Here is a 24,085-nt window from a genome sequence, read left to right as displayed (position 1 = left end):
TGCTATTGATTCTGAAAATATAAGTGATTATCTCTGCATTTGGTGATGTTTGTGCATCTAGCGTAAAATCTGAGGATTTTATAGCCTTTTTAAGTTTTGTTATACTTATATAAAAAACAATTAATCGGGATTTTATTAGGGAACGACTTTGAATTTTTTGATACCGCTGCTCATGGAGACTCATATATGCCTAAGGGAGGTGCCTGTTTTAGTTTCAGGTCGCTAGCTGCTTTGGTTTTGAAAATATTTAAATTTTAAATTTTTGAAAATCGGCCCCCTGCGAATCGGCCCCGCGCCCCGTTTCCCGTCAAGAGATTGTGAAGTCTATGCAACAGCTTTTTGTAATAGAGAGAGTCAAGGGTTTCATTCTGCCATCCAAATGTACGTTAAGAAAGGGAAAAAGAGTGTTAAGAAGAGTTAGAGCATTTACATTATATTTCAAGATCTCTGTCAACAACTTTTTGTAATGGAGAAAGTTAATGATTTCCTCGCCCTCCCAGACTCTCTGCGCCGTAAAACGTGACCGAGACGATAAAATATTAGCCCGGCGTGTGACTTAAGATATTCCGTAGCGCCGCTTATTATACAACGGGGAGCCGAGTTTAGAAGAAGTTTGCCCGGTATGAATATGCAAACACTCGCGGGCCGCAAGAAAGACAAACACTGTGCACGAAGATCAGACCAAACGACGCGAGGAAAAAATAACGTAAAACTCCCAAGGCTCGTGAAGCAATGAAGAGGAAATGTTGACACAGAGCACGAGAGCCTGAGGGACATAGTCTTAAACATGTCGGCGCCCAAACACATCTTTGACAAGTAGGAGTTATGGGCATTTCCAGGGGTAGTTAAATGACCTTAGTGGTAGTCTGACCTTTCTTCTGTACCATTTTGGAGCCCAAGCACATATTTGACAAGGTTTTCCTAGGAGTTATGCGCATTTCCAGGGGCAGTTACATGACCTTAGTGGTAGTCTGACCATTCTTCTGTACCATGAACCTAAAGAAACTACCATAAGAACTCGATCGATCTAATTTTCGGCCTTTGGAAATAGTTGATGTTGTGAGAGTCGGAAGTGGCTAACGATACGGGCTGAGTTTTCATCTTTATACATGTACACAGGAGGAGAGACGGAGGAAGGACAGTGAAGAGATGTCTTTTGACGCAGCTGATCATATGTAGGGAACAGCAAACCTTGTGAAGACTTGTAAGTGACGTACCAAGAGCATTACATTACCTGGTACATTACTTTTGATGCCGGGGAAAAAAAATACTGTCACTGCGTCAATTACCTGAAAAAAAATTCAAGGCAAAGTTAGTAAAGTACATTGACGTAAAAAAAAACGTAAAAAAAAAGAAAGAAAAACTGCGTAAAATTAACTACAAAAAAATCAAGGCAAAGTTAGTAAAGTACATTGACGTAAGTAAAAAAAAAAGAAAAGAAAAACCGCGTAAAATTAACAACAAAAAAAAAAAAGGTCAAGGCAAAGTTCGTAAAATACCCTGACGCTTAATAACATACGGTGGCGATGCTCTTTGAAAGGGAGAGGAAGGCCATACAGGTACGAACTTAGTCCCCCCATTGAGTGGAGGTGTTCAGAAGGTGTTGTTGGGGAGCAAAGGGAAGGGAAGGATAAAGGGGAGAGGAAAGGGAGGAGGTGAGGAGGCGGAGGAAGAAGGAGGAAGGGAAGGTAAGGAGGGGGGAGGAAAGAGAGGAGGTGAGGAGGCGGAGGAAGAAGGAGGAAGGGAAGGTAAGGAGGGGGGAGGAAAGAGAGGAGGTGAGGAGGCGGAGGAAGAAGGAGGAAGGGAAGGTAAGGAGGGGGGAGGAAAGAGAGAGGAAGAAGAGGGTGAGAGGAAGGAGGAAGGAGGAGAAGGAAGGGAGGAAAAAATACAAAAGGAGATGAGGAAAGGGAGAGGAAAAGGAAGGAGAGAAAGAGGAAAAGGAAGGAAAGAGGAAAATGAGAGGAAAGGAGAAAGAAGGGTAAGAAAGGGAGGAAAAAAATACAAAAGGAGGTGAGGAAAGGGAGGAAAAGGAAGGAGAGAAAGAGGAAAAGGAAGGAGAGAAGGAGGAAAATGAGAGGAAAGGAGAAAGAAGGGTAAGAAAGGGAGGGAAAAATACAAAAGGAGGTGAGGAAAGGGAGGAAAGGGAGAGGAAAAGGAAGGAGAGAAGGAGGAAAATGAGAGGAAAGGAGAAAGACGGGAAAGAAAGGGAGGGAAAAAAACAACCCAACAGCGACGAGGGAGGAAAAGGAGGAGGGAGGGAGGGGGAAGGGGGGTGAGGATAACCCATATACCGTTAAAAAAAATCTCCCCTATTGAATGGAGGTGTTTGGAAGGTGTTGTGCGCCCCTCACCTGCCCGGCCCACACACACCTGCTCGCGGCGCCCACACACCTGCGCCGCGGGGGTCCAACACCTGTGAAATGGGTCAACTCTTAATTACCGCCACCCTTACCTGGGACCGTGTGTGTGTGTGTGTGTGTGTCTCTCTCTCTCTCTCTCTCTCTCTCTCTCTCTCTCTCTCTCTCTCTCTGTATGTGTGTATTTGTTTGATTTTAATAGCAATAACAACAACAGTAATGATAATAATAATAATAATAATAATAATAATAATAATAATAATAATAATAATAATAATAATAATAATAATAATAATAATAATAATAATAATAATAATAATAATAATAATAATAATAATAATAATAATAATAATAATAATAATAATAATAATAACAATGATAATATAATAATAACAACATAATGATAATAATAGCAACAATAATATCAACGTTAATCAACAACTATACTAATATCAGTCCCACTAATACCTACTATCAAAGTGTAAGCGAACCCGCTAATAACCCACTAATAACCCACTAATAACTACGTTCAAAGTTCAACAAAACCCTTTAATAACCCACTAATAACTACTGTCAAAGTGTAACAGCACCCTCGTATCATGTACCAACCTTCGACAGCTGCCCCCCCCCCCCCCCCCACACACACACACACACACGCGCGCGGACAACGATGCCTGGTACTTAAACTGAGGTCACGTCCAGGTCTTCTTTGCAGCATCTTTTTCTCTAGCATCTACCCTCCAGCATCTCGGCATCTTCTTCACAGCATCTTGACATCTCTGCAGCATCGTTATCTCCGGCGTCTCGGCATATTCTTCACAGCATCTCTCCATCTCCAGCACCTTGACATCTCCGCAACATATTCTCTCTCTCTCTCTTTCTCTCTCTCTCTCTCTCTCTCTCTCTCTCTCTCTCTCTCTCTCTCTTCAACCTCAAGCTACTCTATCTGTACTTAGCATCATTTCTCCCTTCAGCATCTGCCTTCCGCCGCCTCGATTTCTTCTTCACAGCTTCTCTCTCTCCTCTCTTCAGCCTCCACGGACTTGACTTCTTCCCAGCAGCCTCTCTGTCTCCCTCTCCCTCTCTTTGATGGGCTTTCCGGGGTCTCATTTTCTCCCTTTGTTTCAGTTAGTACCTTGTTGTGATACCCTGACCCTCTTATGAAACTACTTTTACTACTACTGCTACTGCTACTGCTACTACTACTACTACTACTACTACTACTTTTACTGCTACTGCTACCCCCACTACACCAACGGGTTCTACTAGTCCCCAACACAAACACATACAGTACTTTTGTTTATTCTTTTATTTATAAGATTGTGGAAGAGTCACCGATGAATACATTAAAAAAGAATTAAAGACTAACATACTTTTTTTGTTGTTGTTGACGGGGAAGATTAAGAGGAGGAAAAGGAGGAGGAGGGAGTGCGAGGGAGGGCCCGTGGTAAAGACCCTTCCCACGACACATAATGTAACAATATGGTGGACTCAATGTGACGACTGTGGGCGCGGGGATCAGTCCGTGGTGGTGGAAATACATCGTGAGTTAGTTCAAATCGATCACCAAAACGAAATAACTTACAAAAATGCGGTTCAATGGAGAGTAAAAAGTAGACTGATGTTCTTTATCATATTTCCGCTTAAAAGTATATACGAAATCTGTCTGTATGTTCTTTATAATATGTAAAAAAAGGGATGACCACGACGATATGTATATATGAGAAATGCATCAATGTTATTTGTAGGTGATGAAAAAACTTCTAAACAGTGACTTGGAGGATTAGGTGAAGGTGGACGAGGGAGGAGGAAAAGGAGGTGGGAAGGGGAGGAAAAGGAAGGAAAGGAAGAGGAAAATACGAGGACAAGGAAGGGAGGAAAAATATACGAAACAGTGACAGAGGATTAGGTGAAGGTGGACGAGGGAGGAGGAAAAGGAGGTGGGAAGGGGAGGAAGAGGAGAGGAAAAGGAAGGAAAGGAGGAGGAAAATACGAGGACAAGGAAGGGAGGAAAAATATACGAAACAGTGACAGAGGATTAGGTGAAGGTTACGAGGGAGGAGGAAAAGGAAGCGGGAAGGGAAAGAAAGGAGGAGGAAAAGGAGGGAGAAGAAGAGGAAAATGAAAGTAAAATAAATAAGGGCAAAGAAAAGAGGAAAAAAAGGAAGAAAAAAGTGATTGTGGGAGAGAAAAGTGGTAAGGAGGATAAAAAAGAAAAAAACAGAAAGAAAAAGAAGGAAAAGAAAAGTGTATGTGTGGGAAGGAAAGGCCGTGAAGGAAAAATAAAGTAGAGGGAGGTGAGGAAAGTATTGAATGGGGCTTCCTGGAGGGGCCGAGGGAGGGAGGGAAAGACAGTGTGTGTGTGGGAAGGAAAGGCCGTGAAGGAAAAATAAAGGAGAGGGAGGTGAGGAAAGCATTGAGTGGGGGCTTCATGGAGGGGCCGAGGGAGGGAGGGAAAGACAGTGTGTGTGTGGGAAGGAAAGGTCGTGAAGGAAAAATAAAGGAGAGGGAGGTGAGGAAAGCATTGAGTGGGGGCTTCATGGAGGGGCCGAGGGAGGGAGGGAAAGACAGGTGTATGTGTGGGAAGGAAAGGCCGTGAAGGAAAAATAAAGGAGAGGGAGGTGAGGAAAGTATTGAGTGGGGGCTTCCTGGAGGGGCCGAGGGAGGGAGGAAAAGACAGGTGCGAGAGTTAATCAGAGCGACGCACCTGATGGAAGGGGGACAGGTAGTTCATTAAATAGACAGGAAATTATTGTCTGTCCGTGGTCAAAGACGGAGTACTTAAACTAATTAAACAATGGCAAAGTACACAGTGTTACCAACCCAACGAGAGAGCTAATCAAGGAGAGTAACAATATAGCCAACTCAGAATAACTACTAGATTTTATACGGAAGATTACTTATAAGTATTTCCTAACACGCCTGGATAGCTAATCAAATGGAGTAGTGAGGGTTTAACCAACGCTATAAGTCAACGCCGTAGGGAAACAGTCTATCAGTACCTTTAATCCCTTGTTCATTGGGTTTTATGAGGCCGAGGTTGGTATTCTCAGACGCTTCCACACCTCACATCAACGGTTTCCAAAGGCCGAAAAGGAGATCAATCGGGTTCTAATGAGTGTTTTTGTAGGTCCATGGCACTGACGAAGGGTCAAACTACCACCCGGGTCATTAAACTACCCCTGGAAATGCTCAAAACTCCTACGAAAGCCTTGTCAAGTGTGTTTCTTTAAGTTCATAGCACAGAGGAATGGTCAAACTAACACCCGGGTCATTAAACTACCCCTGGAAATGCTCAAAACTCTTGAAAAGGCTTTGTCGATTATGTGAACTTGGGCGCCGAAATGTTTGAGAAGTTGCTGGGTTTTTTCATGGACTGTTTTGTGCTCCCAGTGATAGCTTTACACGACTTCTGCACCTTGAACGGGAAAACGTCACCCATAAAAACTCGATTAATCTTCTCTGTTACCTTGGGAAATAGTGGTAGTGGGGAACTGTTTGTGATGCTAGTGATAGTTTTACACGACTTCTGCACCTTGAACGGGAAAACATCACCCATGAAAACACGGTCAATCTTATCTGTGGCCTTGGGAAATAGTGGTAGTGGGAGCCCGAGACGTTTAAGAATATGGAACTCTAAAACTTCTGCCAACTCGAATATTACAGCTACCAGCCAGAGGAGCGCATCATACAGAACACCAACACGCCTGCCAACTTAAACATGCACTTCACTGATAACGACAGAATGAAAGTTGGCCACGAGCGGGAGTAATTATGGAGAGTAGCAAGAGTTCAACTAAAATTTTAAGTTTTCTAGTAATAATAATGAAGTTTAAAGTTGACAATAAGTACTTTTGCTCACATTTTTTCCTTCCGGAGGCTCTGAAATCCATTAGTACCCGCCGCTGCCCACACAGAATTACTACGAAAAGTTGAAGTTGACAATTAGTACTGTTCCTCACATTTTTCTTTTCCGGAGGCTTTGAAATGCATTAATTAATAGCCGCAGCCCACACACTATTATCAAGTAAAAGACCTCATTAATTAGGCAAAGTACCAACAGATTTGACAGCTTAAAAATGACAGCGTAGTGGAGGTGATAATTAAATACAAGTTGCCTGTAAGTACTTCCGTCCCTTTGTACGTGTACATAACCTGTTGACCCGAGGGAAAACCGTCGGTGAATTGTTACTAAGACTTATGAAACGCAGCCGTGAGTAGGAATAACTTGAAACAGCTTAGCAGGAACATAAAAAAAAAACATAATCCTTCCACATTTTCATCCCTCTTGTGCGTGTGGATTGACCGAAGGCTTGGAAATGACAACGAAAACATAACATAATGGAATGACAAAAAAAATCGATAAATTGCTCCTAAGACTTATGAAACGCAGCCGTGAGTATAAGAATAACTTGAAGCAGCTTAGCAATAGAAACAAACCCCTAAACACCTTCCACATTTTGATCTGTCTCGTGTGTGTGGATTGACAAGGCTTCGAAATGACAACGAAAACATAACATAATCGAGTAAAAATAAAAGATCTATAAATTGCTCCTATGTCTGATGAAACGCGTGCAAGATTATCCTTTCACATGTACTTCTATTTTCTGTAAATGTAATACCCGAGGGCTTAGAGGTGACGCCATAAACATAACATCATCATTCCACAGGTCGGAGAGTGCAGACCGAGTGAAAAACATCAATAAACTTTTCCTAAGACTTATGAAACGATTTACTGAACGAAGGCTTGGATCTGACCTTAAAAACCTAACATCATCCAACCACATGTTCTATATCGTGTGTGTCCATTGACCGAAGGCTTGGATCTGACCTTAAAAACCTAACATCATCCAACCACATGTTCTATATCGTGTGTGTCCATTGACCGAAGGCTTGGATCTGACCTTAAAAACCTAACATCATCCAACCACATGTTCTATATCGTGTGTGTCCATTGACCGAGGGCTTGGATCTGACCTTAAAAACCTAACATCATCCAACCACATGTATTATCGTGTGTGTCCATTGACCGAGGGCTTGGAGATGACAACAAAACATACATTACCCTTGGGGTTGATATAAGAAACCTAATATAATCCATCCATGTGTTCTTCAATCTCGTGTAAATGCAATTCCCGAAAGCTTTGAATCCGACCGCACACCGAACATGCTCTCAGGACTTAGGAAATATATAGAAATAAGGGTTAAAACAATGGTATGTATATCCTGGGAGACCCGATTGATGAACTGTTCGTAAGACTGATAACATAATCCTTCCACATGTACTTTCTATTTCGTATATATGCAACTCCCGAAGGCTTGTACATGACCTTACACAGAACATGCTCTCGGTACTTAGGAAATATAAAGAAATAAGGGTTAAAACAATGGTATGTATATCATGGGAGACCCGATTGATGAACTGTTCCTAAGACTGATAACATAATCCTTCCATATGTACTTTCTATTTCGTGTATATGCAACTCCCGAAGGCTCGTACCTGACCTCACACCGAACATGCTCTCAGGACTTGGGAAATGTATTGCGTTAATGCTTAAAACAATGGTTAGTATTAGCGGCTTAGTAGTGAAGCTTAAGAAATAAACTTGTATGCATGGGCTTCAGGCTCCCTCTATATAAACTTATTTTGGGAACCTAGAGCTGGAAATATATATAAAAAAGGCGGTTCCAGGATTTTTAATGTATGTTTGAAACTGAACGCTGAGGGAAGGTGAAACTGAACGCTGAGGAAAGGTGAAACTGAACGCTGAGGAAAGGTGAAACTGAACGCTGAGGAAGGTGAAACTGAACGCCGAGGAAGGTGAAACTGAACGCTGAGGAAGGTGAAACTGAACGCTGAGGAACGTGAAACTGAACGCTGAGGAAGGTGAAACTGAACGCTGAGGAAGGTGAAACTAAACTGAAAAGACTGAAACTGAACGAAAAAAGAGATGTGAAACTCCTTTGATGTAATACGGCTTTGGACTCTTTGAGGAAGGGAAGGGAAGGGAAGGGAAGGGAAGGGAAGGGAGGAGGTGGAGGAGGAGGAGGAGGAGGAGGAGGAGGTGACGACAGTAGAAGAAAGGGGAGAGGAGGGAGGGAAAGAGCAAAAAGATAAGGGAGGAGGAAGGTCTGAGGAGGAGAGAAACAGGAGGGAGAGAAAAATATGAGAGGAAGGAAGACAGGAGGAAAGGTTAAGAGGAGAGAGAGAATGAAGGAAGAGAAAAAATACATAGGAAAACAAAATAAAAGAAAAGGAGGAGGAGGAGGAAAATAAATAAATAAGAGGTTTAAGGAAAAGAAAAAAAATATTAGATTGGATGAAAGAAAGGGAGGGATAGAGGGAGTGTGTATGTGTGTGTGTGTGTGTGTGTGTGTGTGTGTGTGTGTGTGTGTGTGTGTGTGTGTAGGGAAGGAGGGGGGGGGGTCGAGGAGGACTGGGACAGAGGGGGGAAGGGGGGGGGCACAAAACACATAAACACACAAGTACTACACCTGTTTTTTTCCAACATTATACAACGATACATAGACGGCAGTGCTCGGTGGAGGCGTGAGTGAGGGGGGGGCGGGAGGAGGGGGAGGGGTGTGAAGGGAAAGGGGGCGTGAAGGGAAGGGGTGGCGTGAAGGGAAGGGGGGCGTGAAGGGGGTGGCGCGATGGGTGTGTGCTGAGGAAGGGCTCGAGATGATGGGAGGGTGAGGATGATGATAGGGGTGACGAAAGGAAGGAAGGAAGCAAGGAAGATGACAATAGATACGTGATAATGAAGGGAAACGATGGAAAAGGAGGGAGATGGAGAAGGGAGATGGAAAAGGTTGAAGATGGAGGAAAAGAGTAGAACATAATGAGGAAGAAGAGGGTAACGGCAAGACCAGGAAGAGGAGAATGGGAGCGTGATTAAGAAGAAGGATTTGTGATAGAAGGGGAGCGATGGAGAAGGAGGGAGATGAAGAAGAAGAGTGGAAGATGATGCGTGTGATGTGGAAGGGCCGGGAACTGATGATGGAGAAGAAGGGAGATGAGAAGAAGTATTGGTGATGATGATGTGTGGTGTGGAAGGGCTGGGAACTGGTGATGATGAAGGAGAATGGAGATGAGAAGAAGTATTGATGGTGATGTGTGGTGTGGAAGGGCTGGGAACTGATGATGATGAAGGATGGAGATGAGAAGAAGGATTGATGATGATGCGTGGCGTGGAAGGACTAGAACTGATGATGGAGAAGGAGGGAGATGAAGATGAAGGAAAATGATGCGTGTGACGTGGATGGGCTGGGAGCTGATGATGGAGAAGGAGGGAGATGAAGATGACGGAAAATGATGCGTGTGACGTGGAAGGACTAGAACTGATGATGGAGAAGGAGGGAGATGAAGATGAAGGAAAATGATGCATGTGACGTGGAAAGGCTGGGAGTGATGATGGGTACGAGGGAGATGAAGATGATGGGTGTGAAGTGGAAGGGCTGGGAGCTGATGATGGAGGAGAATGGAGGTGAGAAGAAGGATTGATGATGATGCGTGACGATAAAGAGATGGGAGCTGATGATGAAGAAGGATGGAGATGAGAAGAAGGGTGGAAGATGATGCGTGAGTAACGAAAAAACTCTCACATATTACTGAAAATGATTGAAATTACTGAATGAATCTCAAAACAACAACTCCATGAAAACTAAAAAAGGAAACCCAATATAAGTTTTGTTTTTAAATATTGTAATCATGAACGGAAGGAATCAACATTATCAGCGTGTTGTTCTAAACCAGTGATAGAGTATGCGATTATTATAAGAAAAATCAATAAGTATCTAATGCCTCAAGATATTTTTTTTCTGATATCGTAAACATAAGCAGAAAGAAAGTACTACTCTGAGCGTGTTGTTCGGAAGCACTGATCATTTTTATATCCTTTCCATGGTGTTATATATAAAAGAACTTGCGATTATTATATAAGAAAAATCAATAAGTATCTAATGCCTCAAGATAATTTTTTTCTGATATCGTAAATATAAACAGAAAGAAAGTACTACTCTGAGCGTGTTGTTCGGAAGCACTGATCATTTTTATATCCTTTCCATGGTGTTATATATAAAAGAACTTGCGATTATTATATAAGAAAAATCAATAAGTATCTAATGCCTCAAGATATTTTTTTTCTGATATCGTAAACATAAGCAGAAAGAAAGTACTACTCTGAGCGTGTTGTTCGGAGGCACTGATCATTCTTATATCCTTTCCATGGTGTTATATATAAAAGAGTTTGAGATTATTAACAGACAAATCAGAACTAAATAGGCCTCACTCAAGCGTCTCTGATATCAGCACGGCATCAATCCTCTCAGCATGCTCGTACAAGGCTTACTGAGTGATTGGTAAAGTGCAAAATGCTTCCCGCTAAAATATTGGTCCTTCATAAATATAAAAAGATGCTTATAAAGACACAAAAAATAATGAATTGCTAAACATTTACAATTTATATTTTTCCCCGGCAGCAACAGGATCTGAATCGTCCTTTTAGAAGACTGGAATATTTTCGCTCCGACGTGATTCATGAATTTTTCAGTGCAATTCAAACAGACCGCGCGCGAGAATGCAAGAAATCTGGGATGAAAAGAAAAAATAAATGAAAAGAAAAACAAATTAGAGAAAAAAACGTAGAAATAACACATTTTTAAAGATCAAAGCAGTAGCGGTGGTGGTGGTGGTGGTGAGGGACGCAGTGGTGGTGATGCTGAGGTTGTGGTGATGGTAGTGATGGTGATAATGGTGTTGACAGAGGTGGGGAGGGTGGATGGTGGTGAAAAAGAAGTATAGCACTGGTGGTGAAGGTGGAAATGGAGGTGGTGTTGAAGGGCAGGGGCAGGCAGGGTCGCGGTGGTGGTGGTGAAGGTGGAAATGGAGGTGGTGTTGAAGGGCAGGGGCAGGCAGGGTCGCGGTGGTGGTGGTGGTGGTGCAAAGGATGGTGGTGTTGAAGGGCAGGCAGGGGCAGGGTCGCGGTGGTGGTGGTGGTGGTGGAGGTGGTGGTGGTGATGATGGCGGTGGTGAACTTGACAAGAAAAAACAAATAAACAAACAAAAAAACATTTCTACTGTACGAACGTAAACGCTCCGCTATACACTCACCTACGAAAAGGGAACCACACCAACGAACGAACGAACGAACGAACGCGAGAACGGCCGAACGAAACTCCAAAGTGTGTGTGTTCGTGAATTTGTGCAGACGCTTGCTTTGGGGGGTGGGGGGGAGGTGCTGGGGGGTGCTGGGGGGGGTGAGGGAGGGGGTGCTCTGAGGGGGTGTGGGGGTGCAGGGGGGCGTGTGGAGTACCAAAGGGGGGGAGGTGCGTGAGCGGGTTAAGTGAGGGGGGTTGAGGGGGGGTGGGGGGCTATTTACATAATATATGTGGGGGGCGTACAGTTCTCTCTCTCTCTCTCTCTCTCTCTCTCTCTCTCTCTCTCTCTCTCTCTCTCTCTCTCTCTCTCTCTCTCTCTCTCTCTCTCTCTCTCTCTCTCTCTCTCTCTTGTGGGTATGGGTGAGACTATATACATTTCTTGGGGGTTATCTCTCTCTCTCTCTCTCTCTCTCTCTCTCTCTCTCTCTCTCTCTCTCTCTCTCTCTCTCTCTCTCTCTCTCTCTCTCTCTCTCTCTCTCTCTCTCTCTCTCTCTCTCTCTCTCTCTCTCTCTCTCTCTCTCTCTCTCTCTCTCTCTCTCTCTCTCTCTCTCATCTACCATGATTAGAAGCTCTCAGAAAGTCAACATTTAACAGATAATGAGTAAAAATAATCTAAGGTAAACATAACTCTCTCTCTCTCTCTCTCTCTCTCTCTCTCTCTCTCTCTCTCTCTCTCTCTCAAGGAAAAGCATGGAGCCAGCACCGGTACACCCTCTGTGGGCTCAGTTTCAGAGGACGCACGCGGTGTTGGACGCGCCGGCAGCCAACAGCGAGCCAGAGGAAGGCGAGCAAGGAACAAGGTGAACAAGGGTAGGGCGCGTTAGCCAGTCTGTACGCACGTGACTCCAATCAGTACGCATAACAAGGGAAATACTGCTCTGAGAATGTGACATGAAGTGTAAAGATGAACGACTGTAAGAATGTAGTGATAAACCTTAACTAGAACAGACAATGATTGAAGGTACCCTACTGACGATTAAGAATAAGAAGCAGATTAAGATACGGCATTTGTTTGTATCAGATGGACAACTAAAGTGAGGGTGGACCCCTAAAAACGGTAATAATAAAGGCTAACAAAAAAACACGTGAAGATATGAAATTAGAACCTTTACCGGAGCAGGATGGAGTACACTAACACAAGACAGGGAACCAATTGGGAGATGAATTTAGAACCTTCACCGGGGCAGGGTGGAGTACACTAACACCAGACAGAGAGAACCATTTGGAAAGATGAAATTAGAACCTTTACCGGAGCAGGATGGAGTACACTAACACAAGACAGGGAACCAATTGGGAGATGAATTTAGAACCTTCACCGGGGCAGGGTGGAGTACACTTATACCAGACAGGGAAGATTAGGAGATGAAATTAGAACCTTTACCGGAGCAGGATGGAGTACACTAACACCAGACAGAGAGAACCATATGGAGAGATGAAATTAGAACCTTCACTGGGGCAGGGTGGAGTACACTTATACCAGACAGGGAAGATTAGGAGATGAAATTAGAACCTTTACCGGAGCAGGATGGAGTACACAGGGAACCAATTGGGAGACGAAATTAGAACCTTCACCGGGGCAGGATGGAGTACACTAACACCAGACAGAGAGAACCATATGGAGAGATGAAATTAGAACCTTCACCGGGGCAGGATGGAGTACACTAACACCAGACAGAGAGAACCAGGTGGAGAGATGAAATTAGAACCTTTACCGGGGCAGGATGGAGTACACTAACACCAGACAGAGAGAACCAGGTGGAGAGATGAAATTAGAACCTTCACCGGGGCAGGATGGAGTACACTAACACCAGACAGAGAGAACCAGGTGGAGAGATGAAATTAGAACCTTCACCGGGGCAGGATGGAGTACACTAACACCAGACAGAGAACCAGGTGGAGAGATGAAATTAGAACCTTCACCGGGGCAGGATGGAGTACACTAACACCGGACAGAGAACCAGGTGGAGAGATGAAATTAGAACCTTCACCGGGGCAGGATGGAGTACACTAACACCGGACAGAGAACCAGGTGGAGAGATGAAATTAGAACCTTTACCGGGGCAGGATGGAGTACACTAACACCAGACAGAGAGAACCAGGTGGAAAATATTGTGAAAAGTCCTTAAACTGCAACGAATTATTGATGTATACCTACTAATGATGGTTATAAATGATTGTGTTGATGATGTTAATGATGATGATGACGATGATGACGAAATTCTTATTATGCCAAAGGTTCATTTTATGTCAGCTCAAATTTCCCCCAGAGCAAATTCCTTCCCCTGGCGTGCGTACTAAATGGACCGCGGCGTACAAATTAGCGAACGTACTCCAAATGAAGGGAAAGGATGAGGCGGAAGAGAACGCCTTAGCTGCCAGACTCGTTCCAAAAGAGGCTCCAGAGAGTATTAGTGTATTAGTAGTAGTAGTAGCAGTAGTAATAGCAGTGGTAGTAGTAGTAGTAGTAGTAGTAGTAGTAGTAGTAAAAATGGTAGTAGTACTAGTAAGTGTCTAGTTATAGCAGAAGCATCATTATTATTATCTTTATCATTAGTATTATATGTAATATTATTATAGCATTATTATAAGTATTATTATTAGTATTATTATTTTTATTATTATTATTATCATGGGCTCGCCTGCAAGTGCTCCAGGCGAGGAAACACGAAGACTCACACATCAAGTCTTCGTATAGTGATAACATTACATTCAGTCACCCTGCCCGCGCGGCCGTCACTCACATCATATACAGAGCGGCGCCGTGACTCGACACACACACACACACACACACACACAGTCACAGAGTCGGGGCGGCCGCGGCTTAACGCTACGACTTATTTAACAGTTTCGACGTCAGCGGTTGACTTAAACCTACGAGGGGGACAGCCAGCCAGCCAGGGCGAGAGTGCGTCAAGGGTTGCGAGACTTTACAGAAAACAGCACCATAGTAGAGTGGAAATCCTTAACCAGAGACAAGATAAAGTGACATTTTTTTCCATTTTTTGTAATATAAGCGTCCGCGCCGCCCGCCCTCGTGGAAAAGGCGATATCGACCCCGCGGAAAGGCTAAGTTTAGATCCGCCCGCACGAAGGTTAATGGTATGCTTGGGAGGATTAAAAATGAGCCACCCCGGAGAGACAGAATCCCGGCGGCGGCAATTTCCAAGCAAAAAAAATTGTGTACAGAATCGAAAGTGTAGAAAAAAAGTAAAAATATGAAGTCGAAAGTATAAAACAAAAGTCAAGTATAAAAAAAAAGTTCCTAAATGTCAAAGAACGTAAAGAAAAAGTAAAAAAAAAAATGTCGTCTTTTCAAGTAATAATATGAAATCGAAAACACACAAAAAAATAATTCAGAGAAAGAAAAGTTAAGAAAATGTCGAAGAAAGTTAAAAGAAGTTAAAATTATCGTCTATTCAAATAATAATATAAAGTAAAAAATAAAATAAACAAAAAAACAATTAAAAAAACTAAAAAATGAAAAAATAAAAACGAAAAATCAATAAAAATGGAAAAACTAAAGAACGTAAAGAAAAAAGTTCAAAATATCGCCTTTTCTATGAGTGCAAACGGCGGTGTCTAGCCTACAGAAGGGAGAGTTGGAGTTGAGGGGTGGTGGTGGTGGTGATGGTGGTGGAGGCGGTGGTGAGTCTCGGCGTGAGTGAGTGAGTAAGTAATGTTCGCCTCGGCCACACCAATGTTATGATATGTTAGGCTTCTTGAATACCTTGAAACGTTAGACCTACGCATTCACCTTCACTTGTTTTTCTTTATTACATTTCCGAGACCATTTTCCTATTCTTCTTCGCGGTCATTCTATCTTGCGTTCCCTTTCTTTTCTATGGTGCGTTCCTTTCCTATGATTCCTTAAGTACCAGAAGCATTACATCTTCCGTTACTCGTTAGTACGTATGATGACATTCCCTTTATTACATTTCCGAGACCATTTTCCTATTCTTCTTCGCGTTCATTCTATCTTGCGTTCCCTTTCTTTTCTATGGTACGTTCCTTTCCTATGATTCCTTAAGTACCAGAAGCATTACATCTTACGCTACTCGTTAGTACGTACGATGACATTCCCTTTATTACATTTTCGAGACCATTTTCCTATTCTTCTTCGCGGTCATTCCATCTTGCGTTCCCTTTCTTTTCTATGGTACGTTCCTTTCCTATGATTCCTTAAGTACCAGAAGCATTACATCTTACGTTACTCGTTAGTACGTACGATGACATTCCCTTTATTACATTCCCGAGACCATTTTCCTATTCTTCTTCGCGGTCATTCCATCTTGCGTTCCCTTTCTTTTTCATGTTACATTCCATCTATCATAATTTCCTATCATACTTTGAGTACTTCCCACCTTGCATTCCTTTTCTTCCTTACATTCTCTCTATAATAATTCCTTTCGTTTCTTAAGTACTAGAAACATTACATTTTGCATTCCTTTCTTTTCATACCTCATATTGGCATGCCCCAACATCCCTTGAGTCCATTCCTCCTTGCATTCCCTTTCTTTTCCTCTTTTCAGTAACTCTATAATAATTTTCTATCATTCCTCACGTACTAAAAACATTCCACCCCTCATTCCTTTTCTTTTCCTCTTTTCATTAACTCTATAATAGTTTTCTATCATTCCTCACGTACTAAAAACATTCCACCCCTCATTCCCTTTCTTTTCCTCCTTTTCATTCATTCCACACTCATTCCTAATTCTCATTCAGCGGTGTATTGTCATTCCTCTCGTTACATTACACTGAAGTTCTTAATATTTATCACACTGCATACTGAAACTCATTCCCCTCATTCCTTAAATACAAATAATATTGCATTCTTACGTTCTCCTGCTTTACTGTGACATTCCCTTCCTCTCAAGCCATCATATTTATTACACTGCAGTATATATCTCCAACTCATTCCTCTCATGCCTTAAGTACAAGTGACATTCGATCTTACTTTCTCCTTTCATCTAACATTCCCTTCCTTTCATCCCATCATGGCAGAGTACATAATGCATTCCTTAACCTTGTAACAGATTCTAATATACATCTTCAACTCATTCCTCTCATTCCCTCTCATTCCATTCTACATTCTCCTGCTCTGCTTCAATATTTCCTTCTTTTCATCCCATGAGAAGGATGAAGGGAAGGAGGATTCACCGCTTTCGACATTCATCTTAAGGCTAACGCAATACTTTTTCTCTCTCTTCAATCGTGGGTTCTATTGTTATTTTACACTTTCTTTGCTATAGTTGCTCTTCTTAAAGCTAAAACAACACAGTATTTTCCTCTATAATTCTTTCTTCTTTTTCAAGTTACTGTATTACTCTTATTGTCGTTTTTGGCACCATAGGAAGAATAGAGTCGAGTTTTGTCTCTCTTAAAATACTTTTCTTACGGTTACTAATACGTTTCTTTCTCTCAAATTATTTTTCCATGTTTTTTTTATCTTACTTGTTAGTCGTCTCTGCTACACAGGACGTCTACCTCATTTGTATATGTTTCTCTATGTCTTTCTCTTCTTCTTCTCGTTCTCTTTATATGTCCCTCTCCTCACTCACTATCAGACATTCGTTTCAACACAGCAACACAGAATACACACGTCAGTGTTACTTATGTACGTATCTCTATGTCTTTCTCTTTTTCTCCTTCTCGTTCTCGATGTTTCTGTCTTCCTAACTCACTCTTTTCAACATGGCAACACAGAACCAACACATCTATCTCCCTTGTGAACGTCTGTCTCTGTCTTTCTCTTTTCCTCTGTCTTCCAAACTCACTCATTTCAATCCAGCTGCACAGAATGAACACGTCTTCCTCGCGTATCACTCGCAGCTTCACGGGGTCAGGTCAGTCAGGTCAGTCAGAAGAAGGGATGAAACACGGGAACTTCTGCTCACACACCGTTCCCTTCCACTGAGGCGCTCACACGAACACAAGAATGGTCGAGACGGGAACACGCCAACACGTCAAGAACACAGTAATACCTCCCTTCCTGACGCTGCTACGTTGGGTTTTCCTTACACTGCCTCTGGGCCAACACGTTAATCACCAAAGACTTCCACAACCACCGTAGAGAACACAGTTATACCTCCCTTCCTGACACTGTTACGTTAAATTTTCTTTGCTAACGGTCAAGCCAACACGTTAATCACCAAAGACTTCCAGAATCAACGTTGAGAACACAATTAGTTAGTTAGATTTTCTTTGCTAACAGTCATGCCAACACGTTCATCACCAAAGACTTTCAAAATCACCGTTGAGAACATTGTAATATCTCCCTTCCAGACACTGCAACGTTAGGTTCTCTTTACACCGTCTTAGAGCTAACGATCTCGCTAACACGTAAATCACCAAGACTTTCATAATCACCGTTGAGAACACAGTAACATCGCCCTTGCTGACACTGACACGTTAGGTTCTGTTTATACGGTCTCAGGGCTAACGGACTACTGACGGTCAAGCCAACACGTTAATCACAAAACACTTTCATAATCACAAAAAGTCTTCCATAATCACCGTCAAGAACACAGTAATATCTCCCTTCCCGACCCTGCTATGCTAGGTTCTCTTCACACTGTCTCAGGGTCACCATTCAGCTCACACGGTAGGTAGTTTCCTGTGAGTTTCAGTAGGCACTCTTTACCGACCGCCCTCGCCTTATCTCACCCCATTGGCGAAGTCACCGAGCAGTCTGAGGGCGCGCCTTAGGGTAAGTAACCTCTTATTGATATGGTTTATTTGTGGCCTCTTGCGTTGGGGGTTGGAGAGGCGTGGCGGCAGCTGCTTGGGCCCTCCGCCGTGAGCACTGAGGCGTGGGATGTGAGGCAGACACGAGGGAGAGGAGGGGGGAATGATGCGGCTTCTGAGAGTGGATGTTTTAAGTCTTCTCCTCATGGGTGTTATGGGTAGAGACATGGGGAGGCGTGTGGAGGCGTGGGGAGGCGAAGACAGATGTGAAGGGTATTCATGTGTCTTCTGAGAGTGGATGTTTAAGTCTTCTTACGGGTGTTATGGGTAGAGATATGGGGAGGCGTGGGGAGGCGAAGAGAGATGTGAAGGGGATTGATGTGTCTTCTTGGAGTGGATTTTTTAGTCTCCTCGCCATGGTTGCTTTGGGTAGAGATATGGGAAGGCGTGGGAAGGCGTGAGAAGGCGTGGGAAGACGTGGGGAAGCGTGGGAAGGCGTGAGGAGGCGTGGGGAGGTGAAGGCAGAGGTGTGGAAGCCTGATGCGTCTCCCTAGAGTAGATTCTTGTCTTCTCGCGAGGGGAGGAGAGGCGTGGCTTCCTGGAGTAACCTGTTTGATCTTCACTTTTTGAGGCGCGGGGAGCTTGCGGGGAACAGGCGTGTGTCCTCAGGGTGTAAGGGGCGTGGGTTTTGATCTCCCTGCTGTGTGTGCTCCGGGAAGGCGTGGGGAGAGGCGAGAAGGCGTGGGAGAGACGAAAGAGATGGAAGGTTTTTGTCTCCCCGTCGAAGGTTGATTTGATAGTCATGGGGAGAGTAAAATTGTGTCCCCGGGGTGTGAGGGGCGTGGGTTCAGGTGCTGGGGCGTGAAGAAGCGTGGGCAGGCATGGGGAGAGACGAGAAGGCGTGGGGGAGACGAAAGATATGAAAGATTTTGGTCTCTCCGATGATGGGGAGATTAAACTTGCCTCCCCGGGGTGTGAGGGGCGTGGGTGTGAGAGAAGGGGCTTGGGGAGGCGTGGGGAGACGTGAAGAGAGGGGAGAAGGCGTGGGGGAGACGAAAGATATGAAAGATTTTGGTCTCTCCGATGATGGGGAGATTAAACTTGCCTCCCCGGGGTGTGAGAGGCGTGGGTGTAAGAGAAGGGGCGTGGGGAGGAGTGGGGAGACGGGAGGAGAGGCGAGAAGGCGTGGGGGAGACGAAAGGGATGATCTGATAGACATGGGGAGATCGAAGGTGACTCCCCAGGGTATGAGGGGCGTGGGGAGGCGTGGGGAGGACAGGTGCGGCGCGTTACCTCCCCCCTGCTCACTTCCCCGCCTTGCTGTCTGCTCCCTAGGGCCGCCAGGGGACAGATACAGAGGTCAAGGTCCCCAGGAGGAGGAGGAGGAGGAGGAGGAGGAGGTGTAAAGGGCAGGCGAGCGTGTTACGGCGTTTGTTTGGTCATGTGTGTTTTCCTGTTTGGCTGAGTCTCGTTTTATGCGAGGTAATTTTCCTGCTGTGCTTGTTAATGTGTTTCTTTGTTTGTGTGTTTGTGGGTGTGTTTGTTATTATGTTTCTTTCAGGTGGTGTTGGTTAAGCTAATTCTCCCTTTGTTTGTTTATGTGTGTTTGTGTGTTTGTTTCTGTGTGTGTGTGTGTGTGTGTGTGTGTGTGTGTGTGTGTGTGTGTGTGTGTGTGTGTGTGTGTGTGTGTGTGTGTGTGTGTGTGTGTGTGTGTGTGTGTGTGTGTGTGTGTGTGTGTGTGTGTGTGTGTGTGTGTCTGGGTTTAATCTTCGCTGTTTGTGCTTGCTTGGTTTCTTGTTTGCTTTTTTCGTGTTTTTTTTAATCTCGTGTGTGTGTGTGTGTGTGTGTGTGTGTGTGTGTGTGTGTGTGTGTGTGTGTGTGTGTGTGTGTGTGTGTGTGCTTGTTAATCTTTGCTTGTTTACGATTCATTTCTCATTTTCTCTTCCCCGCCTTTTTCTTTGTTTGTTTGTTCATGTTTAATCTTCACCTTAACTGACATCGTAACTTTTTTTATTAATTCTTTGTGGTGATTTCTTCGTGTCTATCTGAAGCACATTTCTCTTTTCTCTATCATTAATTTCTTTATATTTATGTTTGATCCTCGCCGTAATAGAAACCGTAACGTATTAATTCTCTATATCTTTTCCTCTTTACTTGTTTTATTTCTTTGTTTACGTTTCATCTTCGCCTCAGTTAATACCGCAACTTCATCTATTATTCTTTCATTATGCCAAAGGTTAGTTTATGTGTCCGCCTTTTATGGATATTTTCGCTTTTTTTTCTCTCTCTCTTCCACATGTTATATTTATTTCTCTATGTTTATGTTTCTCTCTCGCCTTATTTGACATCGTAACTCTTTTATTTCCTATGTTAAGTGCGCCGATGGTTAGTTTTTTTTCCCATCCGTCTGTCTGTCTGGCGCGGCGCTGCTCTGGGCGCCGGCGAGAGGAGTCCCTTGCATTAAGATCACAAACCAAACACGCGAAGGGGAATGTCGGGAGTCGCCGTAACGAGAATTTTATCGCCGGAAGTAAAGAAAGAAAAGTTTGGGTGTTGGGTGTGGTGATGCTGGAGGAGGAGGAGGAGGAGGAGGAGGAGGAAAGCAAGGAAGCAGGCCAGATCGCACGGAGGAAGAGAAAGGAAGGAAGGCAGGGGAAGGGAAAAGGGGAGAGGCGGCAAGGAAGAGGAGGAGGAGGAAGGGGGGTAGGGTGAGGCAGCGGCGACCAAAGCAGTAAAGGTCCCGGCTATGGTTTTAAACACAGATGGTCGGCGGGACTGGGGCGGAAGGCGAGGTCGGTGGTAATGGTGGTGGTGGTGGTGGTGGTGGAGGTGATGGCGGGGTCGGTTTAGGAAATGCATTCCCAGTATTATTTTTTTCTATTTATACGTGGAGGTGAAGGTGGAGGAAGAAGAAGAAGAAGAAGAAGAAGCAGAAGAAGAAGAAGAAGGAAAAGATGAAGAAGAAAGAAATAGTAGTAGTAGTAGTAGTAGTAGTAGCAATAACAACTCTAGGGTTAGTAGTTGTGGTGTTCAAATCAATACTTTTACTGGTGGTGGTGGTTAGTGGTGTTGAGCTAGTGTACCTGGGTCGTGGTGGTGGTTGTGGTGGTTAATAGCATCACCCTTGCCTCTCGAAAACTGGTGGTGGTGATGGTCTTGTTCGTTAGCAGTACAGAAGGTGGTGTTAGCGGTGTTGCAGGTGGTGTTAGCCGTGTTGCAGGCGGTGTTAGCGGTGTTCCAGGTGGTGTTATAGTGGTGTTTCCCTCCCAGCATCACCAATTCGTTCTCCACGCCTTCGTTGTTGAAGGTTGTAGTTCTGGTGTTGGCGGTGTTGCAGGGGGTGTTAGTGGTGTTCCCCCTCACATCAATATCTCATCTCCACGCCTCTGATGTTTAAGGTTGTAGTTCTGGTGTTGGCGGTGTTGCAGAGGGTGTTAGTGGAGTTCCCCCTCACATGAACACCTCATCTCCACGCCTCGGTTGCTGCTGGTGTAGTTCTGGTGTTAGCTGTGTTGCAGGCGATGTTAGTGGCGTGCCCCTCACAGCAGCGCCTCATTCTCCATGCCCTGGCTGCCGGGCTCCGTTGCCGTGCGGGAGGGCGTCCCGGGTACCGTCTGCAGCTTCACCCCCTCCGACCCTGGTGGCGGGAGAGGCTGGGTCACGCTGGGGGACTCTGGGGGAGGGGAGACGGGGACTGTGGGTGTCCGTGACGGACTGACAATGGGGGAGTGACACTGGAAGAGTCTATGGGGGGAAGTGTGCATAGATAACCATGGGGGGAGTGAGAATTAGAGAGGGGAGAGGGGAGGGGGGAGTCTAGGGAAGGGGGGAGGGCTGGTGTGGGAGACCGTAGCGGGGTGGAAGGAAGGAGTAAGTTCCGGATGGGTGGAGAAAGAGGAAGAGGCTAAAGATGATGAAGAAATGAATGATGAAGAGGAGACATGAAAATGACTGGATGCTGGGAGGCCAGGAATGGATGGAGAGAGGGAGGGAAAGGATGAAGAGATAAAGGAATGGATGAGCTAATTCTGAGTATGGACAGAGGTTAGAAGTTGATAAAAGATGAGGAGAGAGATGCTGTAGGGGATGGGATGGGAGGAGATGAATGATGCTGTAACACAAATAACAGAAGCTAGAGAGAACGAGGGAATGGATGAAAAGATTAATGAATGGATGAGCTAATCTTGAGTACGGAGAGTTTAGATGTTGATATAAGATGAGGAGAGAGATGCTCTACGGGATGGGATGGGATGAAATGGGATGCTGTAGACACAAATAACACAGGAATGGATGAACAGATTAAAGAATGAATGAGATAAGTTGAGTATGGATAGAAGTTAGAAGCTGATATAAGATGAGGAGAGAGATGCTGAACGGAATGGGATGGGATGGGATGGCTAGTGATGCTGTACACACAAATAACAGAGGAATGGATGAACAGATAAAGAAATGGATAACCTAAGTTGAGTATGGATAGAAGTTAGAAGCTGATATAAGATGAGGAGAGAGATGCTGCAAGAGATAGGATGGGATGGGATGAGTGATGCTGTACACACAAATAACAGAGGAATGGATGAACAGATAAAGAAATGGATAACCTGAGTTGAGTATGGATAAAAGTTAGAAGCTGATATAAGATGAGGATAGAGATGCTGAACGGAATGGGATGGGATGGGATGGCTAGTGATGCTATACACACAAATAACAGAGGAAAGGATGAACAGATAAAGAAATGGATAACCTGAGTTGAGTATGGATAAAAGTTAGAAGCTGATGTAAGATGAGGAGAGAGATGCTGAACGGAATGGGATGGGATGGGATGGGATGGCTAGTGATGCTATACACACAAATAACAGAGGAAAGGATGAACAGATAACGAAATGGATAACCTGAGTTGAGTATGGATAAGATTTAGAAGCTGATGTAAGATGAGGAGAGAGATGCTGCAAGAGGTAGGATGGGAAGAGAGACGCTGTACACACAAATACCAACATGAACATCTACATAGCAAGGATCTACAGCAGTGTTCTTCAAATAAGCCACCCCGGAGCAGTGTTATCCAAGCATTGCCCACACGACCCACTGGTAACTTGACCCACTTGACAATACTTGCGTCCTTACCACAAGCTCTCCCTCCCTTGGCCACTCAGTTGATGTCACTTAGAGTATCAGTCAGCAATACCTTATACAGCCTTATACAAGCTTATTATGAGATGTTTCACGGGTTAATGGCTACATATATTAGTCTTCTTTCACAGTACTAGTATGACGCAATTTGGCAAGAAGTAAAAGTGATCGTAAGTGCAATAAAGTAAAGTAAAAGTGATCGTTAGTGCAATAAAGTAGAGTAAAGTGATCGTAAGTGCAATAAAGTAGAGTAAAAGTGATCGTAAGTGCAATAAAGTAAAGTAAAAGTGATCGTTAATGCAATAAAGTAGAGTAAAAGTGATCGTAAGTGCAATAAAGTAGAGTAAAAGTGATCGTAAGTGCAATAAAGTAGAGTAAAAGTGATCGTAAGTGCAATAAAGTAGAGTAAAAGTGATCGTAAGTGACGTGTGTGGTAAGTTATGCATCGCGACCGTGCTTTGAAGAACACTGATCTACGTACGGGAAGTGTCGTGCCGTGCCTTCACTACCCCTGACCTACGTACACGTCCGGCTAACTACTTACACCCTAGCGGCTCTCTAGGTCACCCTACTCACACCCTAGCGGCTAAGGTGCTGCCCTACACACTGCTCTAGGGATAGGTGCGCCGGTACTACCCTAAGCTAACCCTACACTTGGCTAGTCACTCATCGTGCTGGCGTGAGTCTAGGCACCTCAGAGCTATTGGCATTCACTAACCCTACACTTAAGCTGCTCCCTGTGCTGGCTACGAGGTACC

General features: G+C 44.2%; 1 protein-coding gene and 3 long non-coding RNA genes across 7 annotated transcripts in view; 2 read left to right on the top strand and 2 right to left on the bottom strand.

Annotated features, from left to right (window-relative positions):
* Positions 1-3,654: 3,654 nt before the first annotated feature.
* LOC127005353 (uncharacterized) lies at positions 3,655-5,968 on the top strand. Its single transcript, XR_007758432.1, has 2 exons — positions 3,655-4,928; positions 5,038-5,968. It is a non-coding gene; the product is annotated as an uncharacterized LOC127005353 (long non-coding RNA).
* A 5,073-nt stretch (positions 5,969-11,041) lies between these two features.
* On the top strand, positions 11,042-11,816 carry LOC127005355 (uncharacterized). Its single transcript, XR_007758436.1, has 2 exons — positions 11,042-11,186; positions 11,248-11,816. It is a non-coding gene; the product is annotated as an uncharacterized LOC127005355 (long non-coding RNA).
* A 222-nt stretch (positions 11,817-12,038) lies between these two features.
* On the bottom strand, positions 12,039-19,400 carry LOC127005354 (uncharacterized). 3 transcript variants are annotated; one of them, XR_007758433.1, is made up of 3 exons: positions 13,027-19,400; positions 12,760-12,891; positions 12,039-12,689 (listed from the first exon to the last, which is right to left on the bottom strand). It is a non-coding gene; the product is annotated as an uncharacterized LOC127005354 (long non-coding RNA). The 3 variants fall into 3 exon arrangements; XR_007758435.1 differs by having other exon boundaries at positions 12,039-12,622; XR_007758434.1 differs by having other exon boundaries at positions 12,827-12,891.
* A 360-nt stretch (positions 19,401-19,760) lies between these two features.
* Positions 19,761-24,085, bottom strand: part of LOC127005352 (metabotropic glutamate receptor-like) — a gene marked incomplete in the record, with an annotated part of 158,291 nt that continues 153,966 nt past the window's right edge. For both annotated transcript variants that reach the window (XM_050874130.1, XM_050874129.1), the window contains 1 exon segment: positions 19,761-21,837. In XM_050874130.1, the coding sequence (XP_050730087.1) occupies positions 21,740-21,837 (98 nt within the window).

The sequence above is a fragment of the Eriocheir sinensis genome, chromosome 30 (genome assembly GCF_024679095.1).
Source record: "Eriocheir sinensis breed Jianghai 21 chromosome 30, ASM2467909v1, whole genome shotgun sequence".
NCBI lineage: Eukaryota > Metazoa > Arthropoda > Malacostraca > Decapoda > Varunidae > Eriocheir > Eriocheir sinensis.
Note: the sequence above shows the minus strand (reverse complement) of the source record. Positions and strands in the feature narration are given on the sequence as shown.